Consider the following 22,125-nt stretch of genomic DNA (forward strand, 5'->3'; position numbering starts at 1 on the left):
CTCAGGGTGCCAAAATTCAAAACACACTTTAGGTCACGGGCCGAACAGGATAAACATTTAATGAACACACTAAAATTCAGTTGTCTTTGCTCTTATATCATTTTATCAGAGCTGGACACCTGGCGTCTTTTTTTTGGTAACAAGGTTGTTTATGTACCTGAGCCAGCAGCTATATTATTGCCCCATGTACCTGAGACAGCAGCTATATTATTGCCCCATGTACCTGTGCCATCAGGCATATTATTGCCCCATGTACCTGTGTCAGCAGCTATATTATTGCCCCATCTACCTCTGCCAGCAACCATATTATTGCCCCATGTACCTGTGCCAGCAGCCATTTAATTGCCCCATGTACCTGTGCCAGCAGCCATATTATTGCCCCATGTACCTGTGCCAGCAGCCATATTGTCCCGTGTACCTGTGCCAGCAGCCATATTGCCCCGTGTACATGTGGCAGCAGCCATCATATTTCCCCATGTACCTGTGCCAGCAGCCATATTATTGCCCCATGTACCTGTGCCAGCAGCCATATTATTGCCCCATGTACCTGTGCCAGCAGCCATATTATTGCCCCATGTACCTGTGCCAGCAGCCATATTGCCCATGTACCTGTGCCAGCAGCCATATTATTGCCCCATGTACCTGTGCCAGCAGCCATATTGCCCCGTGTACCTGTGCCAGCAGCCATATTGCCCCATGTACCTGTGCAAGCAGCCATCATATTGCCCCCCATCTGTGCCTGTGGCAGCAGCAGCCAACACTATATATTACCCAATTTGGCCCAGTTTGTACCTATGCCAGTAAGCAGCAGCCAAAGAATCATATATTGGCCCCAAATCATCTCTGCCTGTGCCAGCAGCAAGCGCCAGAACTCCCAGGTTTCTCCTGCTTATATTTTCTCTCCACATTTTGTGACGTGCCGGCTCTCTCTGTCTCTGCAGTTTGAATGACGGCGTATGCGCGCGCCATCCCCTACTGCGCATGTGTCACAGAGCCAGTGTGATTAGAAGAGAGCTGCATTATGGGATATGTAGTTTATTGTGTGGCGCTTCATATCGCCGGGCCATTAAAAACAATAATAATAAAATGATCTTGTGGGCCGGATATAATTACATGCCGGGCCTGATGTGGCCCATGGGCCACGAGTTTGACACATATGACCTACACAAATCAGAGAATCAAAACAGTTCAACAAAACTCAGGGCAACACAAAACTATTTAGAAAAGAACGTCCCCCCAACTATCCCTATAGAAAAAGCAAACTTTTAGACAACCCAATAGACCTACAGGAAATAGAGGAAGCCATAAAGTCATTAAAAATAAGTAAAGCCCCAGGCCCAGATGGCTATACGGCCAAATTCTACAAGCAATGCAAAACCCAAGTGATTTCCTTTCTGGGTCCATTATTTAATACATTATCCTTGGACTCCCCTCCTAATAAAGAATTCCTACTGGCCCATATCACAATTATTCCAAAACAGGGAAAAGACCATGCCATATGCAATAATTATAAACCGATATCACTTCTCAATTTAGATCTGAAACTACTTGCAAAAGTTTTAGCACAGAGGCTGAAACTTTTGATACCACAGGTCGTACATAAAGATCAAGTGGGATTCGTACTGGGGAGAGAAGCAAAGGAAAATACAAACAAAGTAATTAATTGGATAATCTGGAGTCACAAACTTAAAAGGCCCTCTCTGCTGTTATCTACTGAGAAGGCTTTTGACTGAATAGACTGGACATTCCTTGAGAGCATTAACAGCAGTAGGTATTCCTAAAGGCTTTCAATCTGAAATAATGTCACTGTACACAGTTCCTTCGGCACAAGTACGAACAAATGGACTCCTGTCTGACCCGTTCGATATAAGAAACGGAACCAGACAGTGATGCCCCTTGTCCCCGCTCTTCTATGTGATCTGTATGGAATTTCTTCTCATAGGAATCCGCAACAACCCAGATATTCAAGGTATCACAATATGGAGAAAAGAATATAAGGCTGCAGCATTTGCAGATGACCTTCTTCTGGTACTAACAAACCAAATAATATCCCTACCCAATGTGCTGAAGGAACTAACCCAATATGGTGTTTGCTCAAACTATAAAATAAATATGGAAAAGTCCGAAGCTCTACCTGTTGTAATGCCCAACACATTACTATTAAATCTGCAACATACCGTATATACTCAAGTATAAGCCGATCCGAGTATAAGCCGAGGTACCTAATTTTACCTAAGAAAACTGGAAAAACTTATTGACTCAAGTATAAGCCTAGGGTGGGAAATGCAGCCGCTACTGCTAAGTTTCAATAATCTAATTATTTAATAAAAGGACACTAACATGTGCTTACATGACTACCATATTAATAAACACAAGGTATGGGCTGGAAAATGAGGCGCATCCAACATAAGATAACCACATGCAAGGTTGTACAGGTTAATATCTCATTTAATTTCACATACATATTGAAATTGTGATGTGTAAATTTGTTATTTAATTCTTATATAGTTCTGTATACTTTTTGGGGTGAGTGATGTAGAATCACAAGTTTAAGAAAGATAAGATCATGAGTACTAGGAAACAGTAAATATTTCTGACTCTTATCTCATCCAGTCTCTTCTGCAAACCACTCTCTGGTTGCTAAGGTAAACAAGGCCCTAGCAACCAGATATGGACCTTAGATTGCAAGCTTCTCCAGGGCAGGGACTGATGTCATATAAATAACAATATATAAATAAAACATAAAAGCATTCCCTTACCATGTGCAGGGCAGGATGCAATCTGCCATGTTTTCTGCAATGGAGCACAAAAGACCCATTTTCTTCAAACTGTGGCATATCCCATGTAGCGCAGCGCGAACCCCCCCTATTACTAACTTATGCAATTTTAAGTTTACATTCAAGAGATATGTTATGATAATACATGTGGTTGTTAGCACCACAACATGAACGGTAATACCTATTCCCAATTGGAACTGCACTGCAGAGTTAGGCAATGCCCTAACTTATCTTATTGTGCCCCCTCGCCCCCACACACTGCACCCTAACCAGCTACATATTATTTATATAATGTGTTCTATGACAGAAAATAGAGTTTGGCTTTGAGTTCATTTCTGCTGTACAACTGGTATTTACTACCCCAATTTTAACACATCCACAAAAATTCATTTGGTGCCTTTAGCAATTAAAATATAACCTTTAATTTCATTACTTTAAAAAAGATAGTCACTCAATAGTTAAAATTAGGATCCACCATTACCAAGAAAAAATCAATGATTTATTAAAAACAATTAGTTATGAGTGCGGAATAATTTAATTTAATATTCACATGATTCCTACTACAAATTGCCCCAGTATTCTTAATTCATCTCAGAATAGGGCAAAATTACCAATTATTTCAATAATTCCATGTAAATTAAATCCACTACTCAAGATTGTCTCTGCTTGATTCTTAATTTACTAGTTGCTCACAATAGTGGGGAGAACCAAATCAATTAGGTTACTTAATAGTCAAAAGCACAGTGAAAAGTAACGCACTAGGTGAGAGTCAGTCAGCAGTGAAGATAAAGCCAATAAATATCCAGAACTTTAAGTAACAATATTATTTACACAGCCTGGTTCCTATCCCCAATTTGCTGCCCTACAGCTTTCTCCCACCCCCAAGCTGTGTACCCAAGTTAAATTAATGATATTAGTGATACTGGAGGTACACCTCTTTACTCTTACATTGCAATCGCGCTACTTCAATTAGGAGCGACAGCCGTGTCTATGTTATGTACCAACCGTGCCAGCAACAGTCTTCCCTATTGTGCACACAATCCACTTTCTTAAGCAATGTTAACACGACCGTATTAAACACACTTTTCCTCCCTGCTTCCCAACCCAGTGTCTCTGTGCCAGTTTCCCCTCGAGCAAACTGCCGGCGTGCTTAGTTTGACGTCACTAAGCAGCGCCCATCTAAGCTTCAATACACGCTCTCATTACTACAACCCGCCCAACGCGTTTCGTCACAAGCATGTGACTTCATCAGGGGCTATCATTGGGTTCTTTCCTACTGTGGGATATTTATATTGTATTTAGTCAAGAAATCGCCGCCCATTTCAAACGTTTCGTGTAGCGTCACCATGGTAACCAAACTCATTCTGGAACAGTTTTTCTATTTACACATTAAATCGAATCGCCATATTTATTATTTGATTATAATCATGAACGCTTTTATTTTTTTATTTTTCGTATACCATATGGGTCAGATTTATTAGTCACTAAATGTAAAAATAAAAATTATTTAGAGGTTAACCCTTCATTCCTTACAATTAAATACCAATTCCCTATTACACAATATAGGGCACACCTATTACCTCAAGGGATAAAAGGTATATCAGTAGATCTTTCATCAAATCTGATTGTACTCTCAAATTATAATGAGGTTCACTTTCCTCCTTTACACTCAATATCTGTACTTATTACTTCCTAGATATAAAAGGTGTGAAGGTAAATCCTTCATTGAGTCCTCCTGGAGACCTTGTTTTAAGTCTAAATATCCACTGACACTCTTTTTTTAATAAAATATTATCAATGTTGCCTTTCCTTTCTGTTAATTTTACCTTCTCTATTCCAAAGAAGTACAATTCCATAGGGTCAGCATTGTGATAATCTCTCATATGTCTAGCTAACGGAGTGTCTTTTTTGTGAACAATTGTGCCAACATGTTCCAATATTCTTCTACGCAGCTCTCTAAAGGTTTTGCCAATATACATCTTCGGGCAATTACATACTGCTGCGTATATTACGCCTGACATTCTACAATTTATAAATTGCCTGATCTCATAGTGTTTCTCAAGAAGCAAATGTTTAAAAATTTTTATTGGTTTCATATATTGACAGGCTTCACAATGATGACACCTGTAGGAACCAATAGTTGGAGTCAGGAAATGTGCTGGTCTATCTGACCCTTTCTCTGTATAGTGGCTATGCACCAAAATATCTGATAGGCTCAAAGCCCTCCTAGCTACCATTTTAGGTTTGCTCGGTAACACATCTCTGAGGTCTGGGTCTCCTCTTAGTATATCCCAATGTTTTGTCAATATTAAATTGATCTCTGACCACTGGTTACTAAAGGCCCAATATACCTTACTTCCTTCACTGGGGATTCTTCAGTTCGGGCATCATTACTTAATAAGTCTCTCCTATTTCCCATAACTCCACTGCTTTTATCTTGAATTCATCAATATCCGTACAGTTTCTCCTAGCCTCAAATATTGCCCGACTGGGCACCCCCCCATGGACAAGCGTTTAACACTGAAGAGGACGCAGGCAACTAAAACCCCCTCCTGTGCACACACAGACGTCGCGCCTTGCACGTGCGCGCCGTGTACTGCTATGTGTAGCGATGTCTATATATACAGTATATATGTAGGTCAGGCCTGTGCAACTGAAGGAGATGATGTGGCCCTCCATGGTACTGAAATGGTTCCTTGTCTGCTTATCGGCGCCAGAGACTGGTACGTGTAGCATCACTTTGGCGCGCTGGGGGCGGCGCACGGTGATGGGGTTGGTTTTGGTTGTGCGCGTCCTCCGCAGTATTAAAGCAAGCAAGCGCGAACATACGGGGGGGGGGGGGTGCGTGCGAGCGGGATAACATCACTACCGTATATACTCTAGTATACGCCGTTTGAGCACATTATTAGTGCTGAAAAACTCAGCTTATACTCGAGTATATACGGTAACTTCAAATTTAAATGGCAAAGTGTAGCCATCACATACCTTGGGATAAAAATCACTCCAGATCCAATACAACTATTTGATAATATTTATCCACCCCTTCTAAGAGAAGTAAAAAATCTACTTAACTCCTGGGCAACGAAAAGGATAACCTGGACAGGGAGAATTAATACAGTCAAAATGTCTATTCTACCAAAGTTCGTATACTTGTTTATTACTCTACCAATACCTATAAGTAAAGCTTATTTTAGAGATCTAAATTCAACGATAGTATCTTATATATGGAACAAAGGGAGAAATAGAATTAAAAGAGACACACTTTATAGGCCCAAATTAGTAGGAGGCTTGGGAATGCCAGACGTAGAAACATATTATCAATCTAGTATCTTGGCAAAAATCTTGGAATATACTAAATGAATCAGTCATACTGGCTGATACATTATACAGCTTTAAGAAGGGGTTGGATGGATTCTTAGCAAGTGAGGGAATACAGGGTTATGGGAGATAGCTCTTAGTACAAGTTGATCCAGGGACTGGTCCGATTGCCATCTTGGAGTCAGGAAGGAATTTTTTCCCCTCTGCGGCAAATTAGAGAGGCTTCAGATGGGGTTTTTTGCCTTCCTCTGGATCAACTAGTAGTTAGGCAGGTTATATATAGGCATTATGGTTGAACATGATGGACGTATGTCTTTTTTCAACCCAACTTACTATGTTTTACTATGTTACTAAATGTACCTCCAAGGTTCAATGGAAACCAATAGAAGACCTATGGGTAAAGGGAAATCTAGCCTCAACAATATGGATTCAAAAACACAACCTCCCACAGGGAATGAAATCACACATTGTGATACACAACTGCACAGTAGTGTGGAATAAGCTCAACGACAAATACAACTTAGCACTATACCCATCATCTTTAATACCCTTGGTAAAAAATACGGAATTTGCACCTGGCTGTATAGATGGAGGTTACGAGAAGGCCTTTGGGATCCCCTATCCGATAATTAGGCACAAAGAACTAACAAACTTTGAAAAAATATGCTCAATAGAGGTCAGCCTCAGGCATACTCTATCACTATTTTACAAATTATTGCGAGATTGTAAAAGAAAACTCTAAAAAACACTTATTACTTTAACTGTTACTAGCAGCGAAAGCACTAATTCTAATGAACTGGAGGAAAGAAAGCCCTCCAACAATAGAAAGATGGTACCAAATAGTTTATGAAATATGCCTTATGGAAGACCTAACATCTTCCATCCATAATAAGTACCTAGAATTTACAGCTGTGTGGCTTCCTTGGAAGGAATTCATAGGGAAAGGAAGCAGATAGAGGATCCCAGGACCCCAATCTAAGGCAGGGGACCAAAACATAAACCTACACGGTGCAAAAACAAAAAAGAGAGGGAAATAAAGAGTAAAAACAAAAGTACTTACTGGGACTCACAAAAACAGGCAGCAGATACCTAAAGAAGGGAAAACAGAGAAAGATAGTTAACCATACAAACTGTAAAATCTTAACCAAGAAAGGGCGAATATTATATTACTTACGCTATAGGTTGATAAGTTTCCTTTATTTTTTTCTTTTCCTTTTCAATCATTTTTTCCTTTGCCCTTTTTTCATATCATTTTTTCATTTAATTTCTTTATTTCGATGGTAATAACTATGCAAAGTAAACTAAACATATAATTTCACATAAAGGATCCAAAATAAATGTTAAACACAGTGTTCATCACTCATGTAATGAACGTTCAAGAGTGTGAAGCAAAATGGATAAAGCATTTATATATGTGTATAAAAATGGAAATGCATGTACTTGATACCACAAAATAAAAGTTGAATAAAAAAAAAAAAAAGCAAAGGACTAAGGACTGACCCCTGCGGTACTCCACTAACAACACTGGTCCAATTAGAAAATGTTCCATTTACCACCACTCTTTGTAATCTATCCTTCAGCCAGTTCTCTATCCAATTACAAATATTATGTTCTAGGCGAATATTCCTCAATTTGATTATTAACATTCTGTGAGGTACTGTATCAAATGCTTTAGAAAAGTCCAAGTAGATGACATCAACTGCCATTCCAGCATCGAGGTTCCTGCTCAAGGCAACTAAATTAGTCTAGTAAGATCTGTTACGCTTAAAACCATGCTGGCACAAACTTATAGTATTGTGAACTGCAATGTATTCAAGTACCCTATCCCTTATTACCCCTTCCAAAAGCTTTCCTACTACTGATGTCAGACTAACAGGCCTATAGTTTTCAGGGTGAGAACGGGATGCCTTTTTAAATAACGACACCACATTAGCAATTCGCCAGTCTCTCGGCACCATGCCAGACCTCAACGAATCCTGAAAAATTAAGTGAAGAGGCTTGGCAATCACAGCTCTAAGCTCATTTAATACCCTGGGTGAATCCTTTGGGTGAATCCTTTGTTTACCTTTACATGTTCAAGTTTTGAATTTCCTCCTGAGTGATCATGCCTCAGTAGGTAAATTACTAGAACTGGGCATATTAAAAGGGAAGCCTTCATTAGCTGGCTCCTCAAATGTATAGACAGATGAAAAATAACTTACCCCCCTGTGATAATAAGGTTCCCACCCCTTCTTGCTTCATTTTTTTACTATTCACATAATTAAAAAATAATTTTGGAATCTTTTTACTCCTAGCTGCAATATCCCTTTCCTTCTCTATTTTAGCTTGCCTGGTAGTTTTTTTGCATGCTTTATTTGCTTCCTTGTACCTGATTAAATTTTAACTTGAATGCTTTAAAAGCACGTTTCTTCTTACCAACCTCGACACTAACAAGGGGATTATACTATTGTATATACCTGCAAAGAAATGATTTAAAGATGTTCCATTTTCCTTCTGTGTCTAACCCTATGAAAAGCCTTTCCCAGTTGACACATTGCAGAGATGCCCTTATACTGGCAAAGTCTGCATGTCTAAAATCAAGCGTTTTAGTTAATCCCTTATAGAGCTGTCTCTGCAGCATTATCTCAAAGGAGACCATGTTGTGATCACTGTTCTCCAAATGCTCACCCACACAAATGTTAGAGATGAGTTCAGTGTTATTAGATATTACCAGGTACAAAATAGTCATTCCTAGTAGGTTCTTGAACCGCCTGAAATAAAAAGTTGTCATTTAGCATATTTACAAACCTACTAGCTTTTTCTGACTTAGCCACCCCATTACTCCAGTCAATGTCTGGATAATTAAAGTCCCCCATAATAACAACTTGACTCCATTTGCAACAATAGCTGGGTCTCATCCTCATCTATGGGGGGTGGTTTATAGCATACACCAATGATCATTTTCTTTGTAACCTTCAGCCCTACTGAAATTTCTACCCAAAGAGATTCAACGTTTTCATTGGTAATGTCTTTATTACATGGCTTTAAACCTGACTTTACATACAAACCCCGCCACCCTTTTTAATCCCTCTGTCCCTTCTAAAAAGTGTGTAACCATTTAAATTCATGGCCCAGTTGCATTTTTCATCACACCAGGTCTCAGTGATACCAATTAAATCATAATTTTCAATACATGCAATAGCCTGCAGCTCCCCTAATTTACCCGACAAGCTGTGCACATTCGCCAGCATGCAGCAGAGATTACTACTTCTCCCTCTGATTTTTACATTAGCTAATGGAGAGTTAGAGCTAAGGCGAATATTAGACTGTTTCCCTTGTAACAATGGAAACTCCTTATCTGATAAACTATTTGCCCCCTCACTCCTCCCCCACAACCCTTTGCTAATTCCACTGCCCCATCTATATTAACTTTTCTATAAAACTCTAGCTCATCCACCCCCCCCTGTCTAATTTAAACACTCCTCCAGCCTCTTAACCATTTTCTCCCCCAGCACATAGATTGTACCCCAAAGAAAAGTCAGCCCAGTTCTCTAGGAACCCTAACCCTTCCTTCCTACACCAAGGGGCTGATTTACTAAGACACGAATTCCGACCGAATTCGAAAAATTCCGATTGGAAAACGAACATTTTGCGACTTTTTTGTATTTTTTTGCGATTTTTTCGGCGCCTTTACGACTTTTCGGAAATTATCGCAACTTTTTCGTTACCAATACGATTTGCGCGAAAAAACGCGAGTTTTTCGTAGCCATTCCGAAAGTTGCGATTTTTTCGTAGCGTTAAAACTTGCGCAAAAAGTTGCGATTTTTTCGTAGTGTTAAAACTTGCGCGAAACGTCGCGCCTTTTAAGTTTTAACGCTACGAAAAAAGCGCAACTTTTTGCGCAAGTTTTAACGCTACGAAAAAATCGCAACTTTCGGAATGGCTACGAAAAACTCGCGTTTTTTCGCAAAAATCGTATTGGTAACGAAAAAGTTGTGATAATTTTCCGAAAAAATCGCAAAATACCGATCATTACGAAAAAAACGCAATCGGACGCATTCGGCCCGTTCGTGGGTTAGTAAATGTGCCCCCAAGACTTTAGCCACACATTTAGCTCCGTAAGCTGCCGCTGTCTCCCTAATCTTGCACATGGCACCGACAATATTTGGAGGACATTGGAGGACCTTTCCTTAATCTTAGAGCCCTAGATCCCTGAACTCACTTAAGGTCCCCCACCTACCGTTCATTTTGTCATTAGTACCGATATGTACCAAGACAGCTGGGTCATGCCCAGCCCCTCCCAATAATTTGTCAACCCGATCAACCACATGCCGAACCCTGGCACCAGGAAGACAGCAAACTGTTCGGTTGAGGCTATCCGCTCGACAGATTACCCTGTCCACTTTTCTAATGATCGAATCCCCTATAACCACCATCTGTTTAGGCCTAGCTCTGCTCTCTTTCCCACCACTACTAGAGAAACTTGTCTCCCGGCTGTTAGAGAGATCAGCCACATCTAGAACCACCAGTCCAGAGTTCACACTCCCATCTTCTTCACACAATCTGGCAAACCTGTTGGTATGTGCAAACCCTGGTGCAGCCTCCCTCTTCCTTTTCCCCACAGTAGATTGTCTGTCACCCAGCTTACTGCCTTATCATCCTTTCCCCCCCTACTCTATCTGACCCCGCTAGCTCCTGCTCAGTGAGCAAGAGACTCCTCTCAAGATTGTCAATCCAACGCAGTGTTGCAACTTGTTTCTCTAGGGCTCTAACGCAAGCCTCTAAAGTGGCAATTCGCTCACATCCACAACAGAGGTATGCACTTTGGAACTGTTATTCCACAACTGCATGCATGTGGCAGGCTGTGCACTGTCAGACCTTCAATGTTGCTGCCACTCATTCTCCCAGTTACAGAAACAGTTAAACAAAAGTAGATGAAAAGACTTGAAATAAATACAAACTTTGTACCGTGTTTTTAACTCCCTTAGTTTGTAACTCCTGTGGTTTATAACTACACTTACAGAGCACCCACTAACTCCTGTGGTTTATAACTCCACTTACAGAGCACCTACTTAAATAGCAATCACTTACAGAGCACCAACCACCAGAGCAAGCTCCACTGGAGTCCCAGTGGTTATATTTATACTGTCTGTTCAGGTGAACTAATCAAACCCCACCCACCTCAAACTGAGGGTAATTACACAGGAATGCAACTTCTGGCAAATCTGCTATAAGCATGCCCAGATAAATTTAACAAGATTTGGGGCAACTGAATGAAAGACACATAGTATGAAGACATACTATGGACATAATAAAACGGGTCCAGTAGTACGACATAAGACAGAGACATGTAACAAACGAACATAAAAGAAAAAAAAAAAAAAAGAGAAGGGAGGGAGCAATGGACCAGCAAGTTTAAACAAATCTCTTTATTACGGATACAAAATAGGGCCACAGAACAAACATGAGCAAAATGTAGGAATGCACCCAGAAAGCAAGGAAGCCCAAGCACCCCCTCCCTTTTCCTTCCCCTCCCCTTATCTATACTACTCCCTCTTCCCCACATTTCCTTTCTCTTTTCTACCTGTTTGCTTTGTAAAACTTGAAAAATGCAATAAAGAAAATCTTTAAAAAAAAAAAACAAACCTGCTATAAGCCTTATAGTTCACCAAAGTGCACGTAGAAATACTTTTACATCCTAAGCATTTTAGGGTAAAAAAAGCCCACCCACCCGCACTTTTGCGCAGTATCCCTGGAAGTCAGTGGGAGGTTTTTGAGAGGTTAATTTTTCACACCAGCAACGAATCCACTAAGTTTTACATTAGCTTTAGGTCATTAGCTTTAGGTCATTTTTAGCCTCCACAAAGTCACCCTCCGCCTATGTCTCTGGTAAAGCCTCACCTTGAGTATGCAGTGCAGTTTTGGGCTCCAGTTCTGAAAAAGGATATTAATGAGCTAGAGAGAGTGCAGAGACGTGCAACTAAACTGGTAAAGGGGATGGAAGATTTAAACTATGAGGTTAGACTGTTAAGGTTGGGGTTGTTTTCTCTGGAAAAGAGACGCTTGCAAGGGGACATGATTACTCTGTACAAGTACATTAGAGGGAATTATAGGCAGATAGGGGATGTTCTTTTTTCCCAGAGGCCACCTCTTTAGATTTGAGGAATGGGGCTTCCATTTGAAGCAGCGTAGGTGGTTTTTCACAGTGAGGGCAGAGAAGTTGTGGAATGCCCTTTCTAGTGATGTGGTAATGGCAGATTCTGTTAATGCTGATGTTAGTATATACAGTTTATGTATGTGAGTGTATAGATAGATCAGTGTAGGTTTGCGTGTGATGAGTTTGCTTGGAATGGTTGAACTTGATGGTCTTTTTTCAACCCTATGTAACAAGTTTTCCTTTTTTATAAATAAGCAAGCATTGAATATGTGAGCTTATTCGATTAAGAAAAACAAACTCACTAATTCAAGAACTTGAAAATTGATAAATAAGCCCATAAGTGTTCTAGCAGTTTGACCGATGTACTGCTTTTTACAGTTTGTACATGTTAATAAATAGATTACATGTTAGCCACATGGGAGGTATTAGCGGTACTAAAGAAATTATACGGGGAGCTAAGATTTTAGCGAGTGTTTTATTTCTTCTTGTCCCAAATTTACCGTCATTCTTTAGAATATTATCAAGTATGGCATCAGTATAGAGAATAGAAAGATTTTCGTTTATTATCTTATGTGAAAAAATTAACGACTATATGTAAAGATACACAGAGGCACCCTTAGACCCAGATCTGGAAGCCACAGTCTCTTACAAAAAGGACATTGATGAAGGAACCTGTCTGGCTTCACCACTGACATAAAGTAGAAAAAACTTTATACCCACAACCAGTGGAAAGAGATATTTAAATAGTGAATAGTAATCTTTTGAAAATGCTTAGCAAAACTGAGGTATAGAGTATTATAAAGAAAAAAAAATCATCAAACCACTGTGATTGTGATATGTTACTCCAAATGAACAAAATATCTTTGATATAACAGGCATAATAAAAATTAGATCCTTTATGTATATTAGTTTTATTATATAGGTTGGCATTTGAAGAGACAAGCTTAGTGCCTATAGTATTGCCACACTTTTGTGCATAATATTTATTATCAAATTAAAAGAAGTTGTGAGTAAGAAGGAACTCAAAAGAGTTTAGTAAAAAGAAAAAGTGTTGTACTGAAGTCATTGAGATGAAAAGAGATCGCTTGCAGTCTATGTTCATGGGGAATAAATGAGTACAAAGATGAAATGCCAACTGTAGCCCAGCTGAATGTACTTTTCCACACAACAGATAACAAAATGTCAAGATATATACAACCACCTTTATCTGCAATGCATCTATTCACCCAAATATCTTGTTTCTGTAAAAGCTAGAGCACATTTTTTTGGTTGATTGTAAGACCAGTAGCCTTTGAGAGTACTACTGTACTCTCAAAGGCTACTGGTCTTACAATCAACCAAAAAAATGTGCTCTAGCTTTTACAGAAACAAGATATTTGGGTGAATAGATGCTGAAGATCTGGGCTAAATATCACCACATCATCAAAGTAGGTTGCACAGTAGGAATCATGCCCTCTCAGGATGCCATCCATAAGATGCTGAAATGGAGACATCCAATGGAGAGCAAATGGTATGGTTACAAATTATTTCCTCTCTAAACATTTTGGAACCATCACTTGTTCTTGAATTACATAAGGGTTTGATTTTGCAAATCGGCAAGGCTGATCATCAAATATTTCAGAATAACTTACAACCTTTTTAAATAATGGCAACAAACTGCTGGTTTTTCCTCTGAGCCTTTTTCAATGTCAATGTCCCAACTGACTGTAGTGGCACCCCAAACCCTTTGCCGTGCCTCCACAACCACTCAGCGCGGGTAACTGGCTGCAGCCTACAGGGGCATGTGAAGCCACGGGCTAAATTTTGGACGTGCCTCCACGCGTATTCACAGTCACGAGGCACCAGTGGGGGCCCACTGCTTTGACTGCTGTATATGGGGGACTGTGCTAACCCCCCTCACAAGAAAGGCAACTTACATTAGACCCTTGAGACAGCCCTTAAGACTACCTTTTGGAGCACTCGCACCTGAACTGGGCACTTATATTGTAGTGTCACCCACTGTGACCTACAGCACTTATATTTGACTATTTGTGTCTGTAAGTTACCCTCTCATATAGATTGTAAGCTCTACGTGGCAGGGACCTCCATCCTCTTGTGTCTTTGACTCTTAACTTATTGCAACTGTATCTTGTATTTATTTGTATTTATTGTTATACTTTGTATTTATCTATATTATCCTAATAACCCCCTGTTTGTATTAATGTATTCTACTGTAGAGCGCTGCATACATAAGTAGTGCTTTATAAATAAAGATATACCTACATACATACAAAACCCCTAAGCCAACTGTAGCCCAGTAAAATACATCTCCCACCAACCCAGCAATATCTTCCCAATCTCCTCAAAACGTTAGAGGAATTTAATAAAAAATGGTACAAAACTAACACCACCAAAACACAAGTACTCCTCATAAATATTCCTCAACACACTCTCCAACACCTCAAATATAATTTCAAATTTGAACGGAAAGAATCCTATATCAATTACTTGGGCATAAAACTTCCTAAAGGCCCCTCAGGTTTTTTGGTTAAATTTACAGCCACTATTGAAAATGGTTGCAACAGAGTGTAAAAGATGGAAATCTGAATCAATATCTTGGTTAGGCAGAATCATATCAATCAAAATGATTGTTATGCCTTTTCAGAACATTGCATATAACATTACCTCCCCAATATCTAGCTGCTCTACAACAACGCATCATTAACAAATTTATATGGCAAAGCAAACCACTGAGAATAGCCTTTGCTTGTTCCCAATTTCCCAGAATTATGGGGGGCCTAGGGATCCCAAATATTAAGGCATATTACTTGGCCTCAATACTAGAGACTGTAATAAGACTACATTCTCCTACAGGAAACATAAAGTGGGTGGACTATGAAACAAGCTTAGCTCCAGATGGAAACCTGGCTTCCCAAGCAGTTCAGACCCGCAACACAAAACCTATTAACTGCAACAAAGCTATCAATAGCCTTATGGGACAAATTAACAATCAGACATAAATTCAGCACTTTCTCATTTTTAACAATGCCGCTCATAGCCCTGAGTTATATGATCCTGAATATAAATCTCCAAAAATGGGTTACAACAGGAATAACCACAAGTCATCTATATTCTATTACTGCTCTGCAAAGATTTGAGGAATTGATGGAAAAGCGCAACTTGCCACAAACACAAAGATATATGCACCTACAACTACTTCATTTTCTTAAGACATTCCTCCCAGACTACAAAACCCGCAAATGGAATACTATGATGCAGATGATGCATGGAATAGCAAGGCAATCCTGTCAGAATGCTATAAGTAGCAACTAAAACTGGCAGACGGATATAAATTTTCATATATGCAAAAATGGGAGAAAGGCCTGCAACTCCAAATTACAATACAACAGTGGCAGGAAATATTAACTCCCCATGAAGAAGAAACTAACTGTACCAATCATATAGAAGTGCATACCAAGATTACGCATAGATGGTACTTAACACCCAAATTCATAACCCAAATCAATCCACAATACCCACCGCACTGCTGGAGACAATGCGGACAACATGGAACGGTTTTACATATGTGTTGGCAGTGCCCTTCAGTAAAACCCAGAGGTTTTTAACTTAATCAGCCATAAACTTGGTTTAAAATTGCCACTACGCCCTCAGATAGCATTATTACAATTGTATCCGCCTGGTACATCATCTGCAAATAAAAAGCTCCTATTCCACATTTTTAATACAGCACTTTCTCTTATAAAAACATTTTGGAAACAGCCCACAACCCCGTTCTTTCAACATTTAATTCAGCAAATCAACTTCAGAGCAACAATTGAGAAAATGATTGCCATCACTTCTGACCTCAAAAGTAGGCCTCTGTATAGGAAGGAGTCAAATCATGTAATTTTCACATTTTCAGCTCACTTCAGACTGGGGAGGTAGATATTAAAGCCCAGGTAAACAGTCAAACCTTCATTTTTGTTAATGTCTATCTCCCGCCCCGTCAATATGCAACTTTTAAATACCATAACTCAAAAGGTAGCGGATATGGGCCAGTGTCGTGCAATATGGTGTGGAGATTTTTACATGGTCATTGAACCCCAGTGGGACCGCCTCAGGCCCCATGGTAATGATTCTTGCATATTTGCCCATTGGGCATCTGCAGTTGGCCTTACTCCTGGAGATGGTGCAGGTGTGTTGGGGACAAACATTTGACTGCAGCAGCACAGACTTTGTCATAGGCTGAGCAGTTGTTCTCAAACGTCCCGTCAGAAAGTAATCAGCAAAATGTGGACCTTCTCCACATACAGAGAGCCTCTCAAAATGAGCTCTACAGTGCAGCCTGGTGGTATGAAAAAGGTAGCTGCTGACACAGGTACATGGGACAATATGATGGCTGCTGGCACGGGTACATGGGGCAATATGGCTGCTGGCACAGATACATGGGGCAATAATATAGCTGCTGGCTTAGGTACATAAACAAACTTGTTACCAAAAAAAGATGCCAGGTGTCCAGCTCTGATAAAATGATATAAGAGCAAAGACAACTGAATTTTAGTGTGTTCAATAAATGTTTATCCTGTTCGGCCCGCGACCTAAAGTGTGTTTTGAATTTTGTCACCCTGAGCAATTGAGTTTGACACCCCTGTTTTAGGGGGTTTCTGCCCTGACACCAATGCAAAACGTAACCCTGGCTATCAATGTTTTAGGGGGCTCTGGCTACCAATGTCTGTGTGTCCGCTGTACTGATGGGAGGGGCCTTTGGGGAGCGGGGCGTGGGAGGAGGGGGGCCCAGAAAATTTGGTTGTGAGGGGCCCTGTGATTTCTGATGGTGGCCCTGTATATATATATATATACTTTGTATATATATATATATATAGATTATACACATAGCTATTTACACAAATTACTGGCCAGTAAAATTACTGATTAACAAAGATTAACAAACAAAAGTTTTTAAGATAAATTCAATCCATCACACCAACAAATGGTAAATGTATACCCATGTTTGTAAGGAATTGGCAATATGGGAGCCTTTTTTCCTTATAATGAGTAGTTGTAACATAGTTGAAAGTAACAAATATGCATATGTGATTTAAAATACTATTTGTCATTATTTTGAAAACTTTTTTGGAGTTTCACAGAAGATTTGTTCATGACTATTTAAAAGTTTTTAGGGTCTCATGTGATCTTTTTTGCATCATGTTACTGGCTAAGCACCTAACTCCAGTTCAAAGCAGTGTTCAGAAGGCCTTAACTGGGGGCTACTGAAGCAAGTTTATATGTAATACATATGCCCTGAATTGCCCAAACACTAATTTGTTTCTTTCCAGGTCCTAACCCAAGATCCATTCTCCTTGTTGGTTACTCATACATTTATTGAGCAGCTGGAAAGGAAAAAACCCAGGTTTTTGATAACTGTAAAGTGGTCAGAAATCATACCTCCGGTATTTTGGCATGGGGCAAAATGATTCTGCCGACAGAGCGCTAAATGCTATATTTACCACTTTAGATAATTCAAAAGACTCAGTGGTTGTTCGACATAGACAGCTAGAGGGGATAATGCCAGATGTGTCCCAATGGGGTTCATCTAAGGCAGGGCTGTCCAACTGGTGGCCCTCGGCCCCCCCCTCTGTGTGGTCCCTCACCTGTCTGGCTGCTGTGACTGCTTACCATTGTTTAAGATTTAAATGGTATCAGTACTGAGATTAACTGGCCCCCTGCATTGTTCACACCTCAGATTCAGGCTGTAAACCCCTATATTGTTTAAACATTTGTACTGTTTGCACCTTTTAATCCCTGCATCATTCTGTAATCACCCACATTGTTCACCTGTTCACACTTCAGACTGCAGGAGCAGTGCCAGCATTATGTTACCGTACACTTTCTGTGTGTGCCATACTCTGAAAAAATGTTTGAATTTCGCCACGTGCAATGATGTAATGCGTCGTGCTGAACTAAAAAAAGGAATACCTCCAGGTATTGTTACATCTGTACACTTAAAATTAGCAGAGGCAGATTTTTGTCGCCCCTGGTAACCAGCCGCTCTCTTTGCCGTTCTCACCTAGCCTCATGGCAGGAGCAGCCCTGTGCCCAATAAGTACCATACATGGGTATGTGTGGCAGATGGAGGGACACAACTGTAGAAGGCTTGCAGAGTCCAAACAGCAGGAAATCATGTATTCACCAGGGGCCTTTGGCTCTAGCCTCTGCTGAAGCGTGTTACACAAACTTGCCAAAAAAATAATATGAGATACATTCTTGGCAGTTTGTGCATCTGCCTGCCAGCACATTTCAGTGATTGACAGGCAAAGGCTTAATTTATGCAATTAGGTCTAATAAAATATGTTATCTTATTATGAGTCTTGATTGAATGGGGCAATGTATCTTAATAATTTCCCTGGTATTCCCCTAGCATCAGATTTTCACTCTGTCTTAGCTGGTTGATAAATGGGGCCAACCCAGATTCTTAGAAAGTTTATGGGGCACTCGACTGCCTTTCTGGCCAATATCTGGCTAAATATCACTCGGATATCTTATCGGGAGGGTTTAGAAGTGACTAGGACACCTGGGTCCTGTAAACTCAGCACATAAGTGCCTAAATTAGGCAGAGATACACTTATTTGGTGACCTAGCCATGCCTTAAAAAGAGTAATTAAATCACACAAAATTCCTAAGCTTCACCCATGTGCAGATTACTTTTTTCTCCATCTGTTGGAAGGCGGGGATGTTTACTATGTTAATTTTTTTTACAGTAGGCTAGATTGAAGGTAGATAGTATAAAGTGAGATGAATAGGGTCCTACAGAAGAACCTTAATTGTAAAGGAAAAAAGGAATACCACCAGGTATTGTTACATCTGATAAATAGGGTCCTACAGAAGAACCTTAATTGTACTCCTGATAAAAGAAAGGACTACGGAAGAGGTAGATTCAGAGCAGAAATATAAGCATGGGTTTATTGGTAGCTGTGCTGGTCAGTCCCCATTATACGTATACCCCATTGTTCACCCCCTTCTATGCGATAGCACATTATACTGTAAAACACCAGAAATATAGAGTGAATCTGAACACCCATCTGTACACAGCCATTGAGCAAAAGTTCACAAACTGTGAGGCAGGACTGTGCAGTGAGTGGTAAAAATCAATAAAAATAGCTGTATGCAAGGAGTACCTTGAATTAAGCAGACACAATTTGCAATGTGTCTTGTTTTGTTACATTCAAGATAATTTATTCTTATTTTTTTTCATAGGCATACAGATTACGTGATGAAGCACAGACACAGTATTCACAATGTCTAATAGACAAGGATAAGTATAGAAAACAGATACGAGAACTGGAAGAGAAAAATGATGAACTTAGAATTGAAATGGTGAGGAAGGAAGCCCGAATTGTGAATCTTGAATGCAAACTAAGAAGATTATCTAAGGATGGTATTTTTCCAGATCAGGTAAATTTCACTGTTATGCTTGTATTGATCATCTGTTTGTACGGATAAATGATAATCATTTATAATTAATTAATTAGTCTCTTTTTGCCTTTGAAACAGAGTTTACCAAGAATTCTGCCTAAAACAGTATTGCCTAATTCAAAAATCAGTGGTCAAGAAGCTGAAGATATTTCAGATTCAGATGAATCACCAGATGATAATGATTTTTTCCTTCTGGATTCATCACAGAAAAAGAGAAGAATGAACCTGAAAGGCATTCCACAAGTGTGTTCATATTTCAGAGATATTCCTTGTAATACAATAGAGGACAAAGGAGCGGTATGTGATAAATTGATTTTGGGATACATTTTTTCTACAGCATAAAAAATTGTAGCAATTGATTAAGTGAGCAAAATAACAGAGTGTATTCACATCTGTCTGTTTGTGTAAAACACTTACCTACCACCATCACAATTTTTAAAAGATCCCACTCTTGTCCTATAGACCTCCCCTGAAACAAACCTATTCTTGTCCTAGATAACCCCCTAAAAAAACAATTAAAGCTTTTAAAAAATTAAATTCAAATCATTTATAGAAAAACTAAAAACATTTACCTGTTGCAATTTACCTTTCTTCAATTTCTTATAAAACCATTTTTTATATAAGCAAAGAATTAACATAAATTCATTTGATGAATTAATCACAAAGATAACATACTTTCATTTAGCAGTACTAATAATGAAAGAATAGACAGTGACTCACGAAATAGCTTTGAATAAAATAAAAAACATAAATCCTTTTTATTTTATTCACAATGTTGGTTTCCAATAGAGTGCACAGACAAAGGTACGTGGTAAACAAAGGTAAGTGCAACTTACAGCTTTTGTTAATTTTACCAGAACAACCTGGTATACTGACAGTCACTGGCAGTCTTCAGCAAAGTCCTAGCCCCACGTAGTGCAATTAGTCCATCAAATGGTTTTCCTCAGGAGTTTTCCTTCCAAATCTCCTCAAACAAACAAAATCCCCAACAGAAAATGTGGGCTGTTCACTTAATTCAATCACTTGCTGGCAGTCGGTCCGCCAGTTTAAAACGTTCAAAATTAAAAACCATGCTCACCAGGTTTACTAACAGGTCTGGGTGCCCATGTCCTGAACCTATCGCTTGGACCTTTAGACAGCCAACAAGTTGAAATTGAATTTCACACCTTCCTTATGGTGGTCCAGGTGCAGCGCCCCCAGACCCGCAGCATGGGGGAGAAATCACCAATCCGAAACCCAATTAGACACACACTCCTCAGACACCAGGACAGCGGTGAAGAGTCAAACAGCTTTATCAACGCTGCCCTGGTGTCCAAGGAGTGCATGTCTAATTGTGTTTTGGATTAACATATAATTTAAATCAACTTTTGCGACAACGAATATTGTGAGGTTTGGAGAGATTAGAAGGATCATCAGCATAGAGTAATGGGCACATATCATGGTGAAGTGATATGTTGTATCACTGTATTTTTGTTTATCAAAAGTATTTAAAAGTAACAGTGTATGATAGTAAGAGTTGACCAAGGTTTAATGGATGCAGTCCAAATCACTTTGAAATCTCGAACCATAGATTAACCATAATTAACAACAATTCACAATTAAATGACTCCGACATGTTTAAGAGTTAAGATCCAGAAGAACAAGTTAGGAGTCCCTGAAAATAACATACATCATTTAATCCTATATTGCAAATGTTGTTTTCCTCATGCTGTTGTCAGTCTATTTGGTCTCCCTGGGATTGTCTAATGTTTAGGGGAAGCATGAAAATTATAGAACTGTAACTTCTCTTCTGTGACACAGTAACAAATCTGAGTAAATGGTGAACTGCAATGGAAGTCTCTGTAACCAAGGCCAATATACAAAAATACATAACATGTAGACCAAGAGCAGCATGGCTAAAAAAGATTGCTTGTAGAAAGCTATCTGGAAACCTTCAACATACACTTCAACATATGCTTTCTCTTTACAACTGTCCTGATCATGACTGATCATTATGATGAATATGTTGTATATGGGACAGCTGCCTATAAGATGTCATTGTGTGACATTTGCTATGTATGGTAGAAATAAAGCAAAGTGATACAAATCCATGAAAGTAAACTCAACCTATGCAGGTCTGTCAGTCTGTCCTGTTTTGTTCTGTTTCTGCTCCAGTTCTGCTCTGTTCCTGCATGGTTCTGTTCCTGTTCCTATCCTGTTCCATTCTGTCCCACTCCTGTGTCTACATTTTGCCCTCTCTGTCCTTCTTGTCCCTAACTCTTCACCTGCTCCATCCTGTTCTTGCTCCTGTCATTTTGCCTTTCCTTTTCAGTACATTGTTTCTGCTTGGTCACAATAACCAGTCCTCACCTGAAGGACTCACCATCCATAGAAATTCCTTACATATCCATAGTAAGCAGGCTTTCTGTCAGTCCCACTATAGAATGGTCCTGTTCCACAAAA

The 22,125-nt window shown here is 39.6% G+C and overlaps 1 protein-coding gene across 1 annotated transcript in view; it reads left to right on the top strand.

Annotated features, from left to right (window-relative positions):
• The window catches only part of card11 (caspase recruitment domain family member 11), a 719,724-nt gene that overhangs the window by 149,111 nt on the left and 548,488 nt on the right, over nucleotides 1–22,125 (top strand). Inside the window, exons 8-9 of the mRNA XM_031893621.1 lie at nucleotides 19,465–19,662; nucleotides 19,762–19,980. Coding sequence (XP_031749481.1) covers nucleotides 19,465–19,662; nucleotides 19,762–19,980 — 417 coding nt within the window. The remainder of the gene's footprint in view (nucleotides 1–19,464; nucleotides 19,663–19,761; nucleotides 19,981–22,125) is intronic.

This window comes from Xenopus tropicalis, chromosome 9 (genome assembly GCF_000004195.4).
Source record: "Xenopus tropicalis strain Nigerian chromosome 9, UCB_Xtro_10.0, whole genome shotgun sequence".
In the NCBI taxonomy this organism is placed as follows: domain Eukaryota; kingdom Metazoa; phylum Chordata; class Amphibia; order Anura; family Pipidae; genus Xenopus; species Xenopus tropicalis.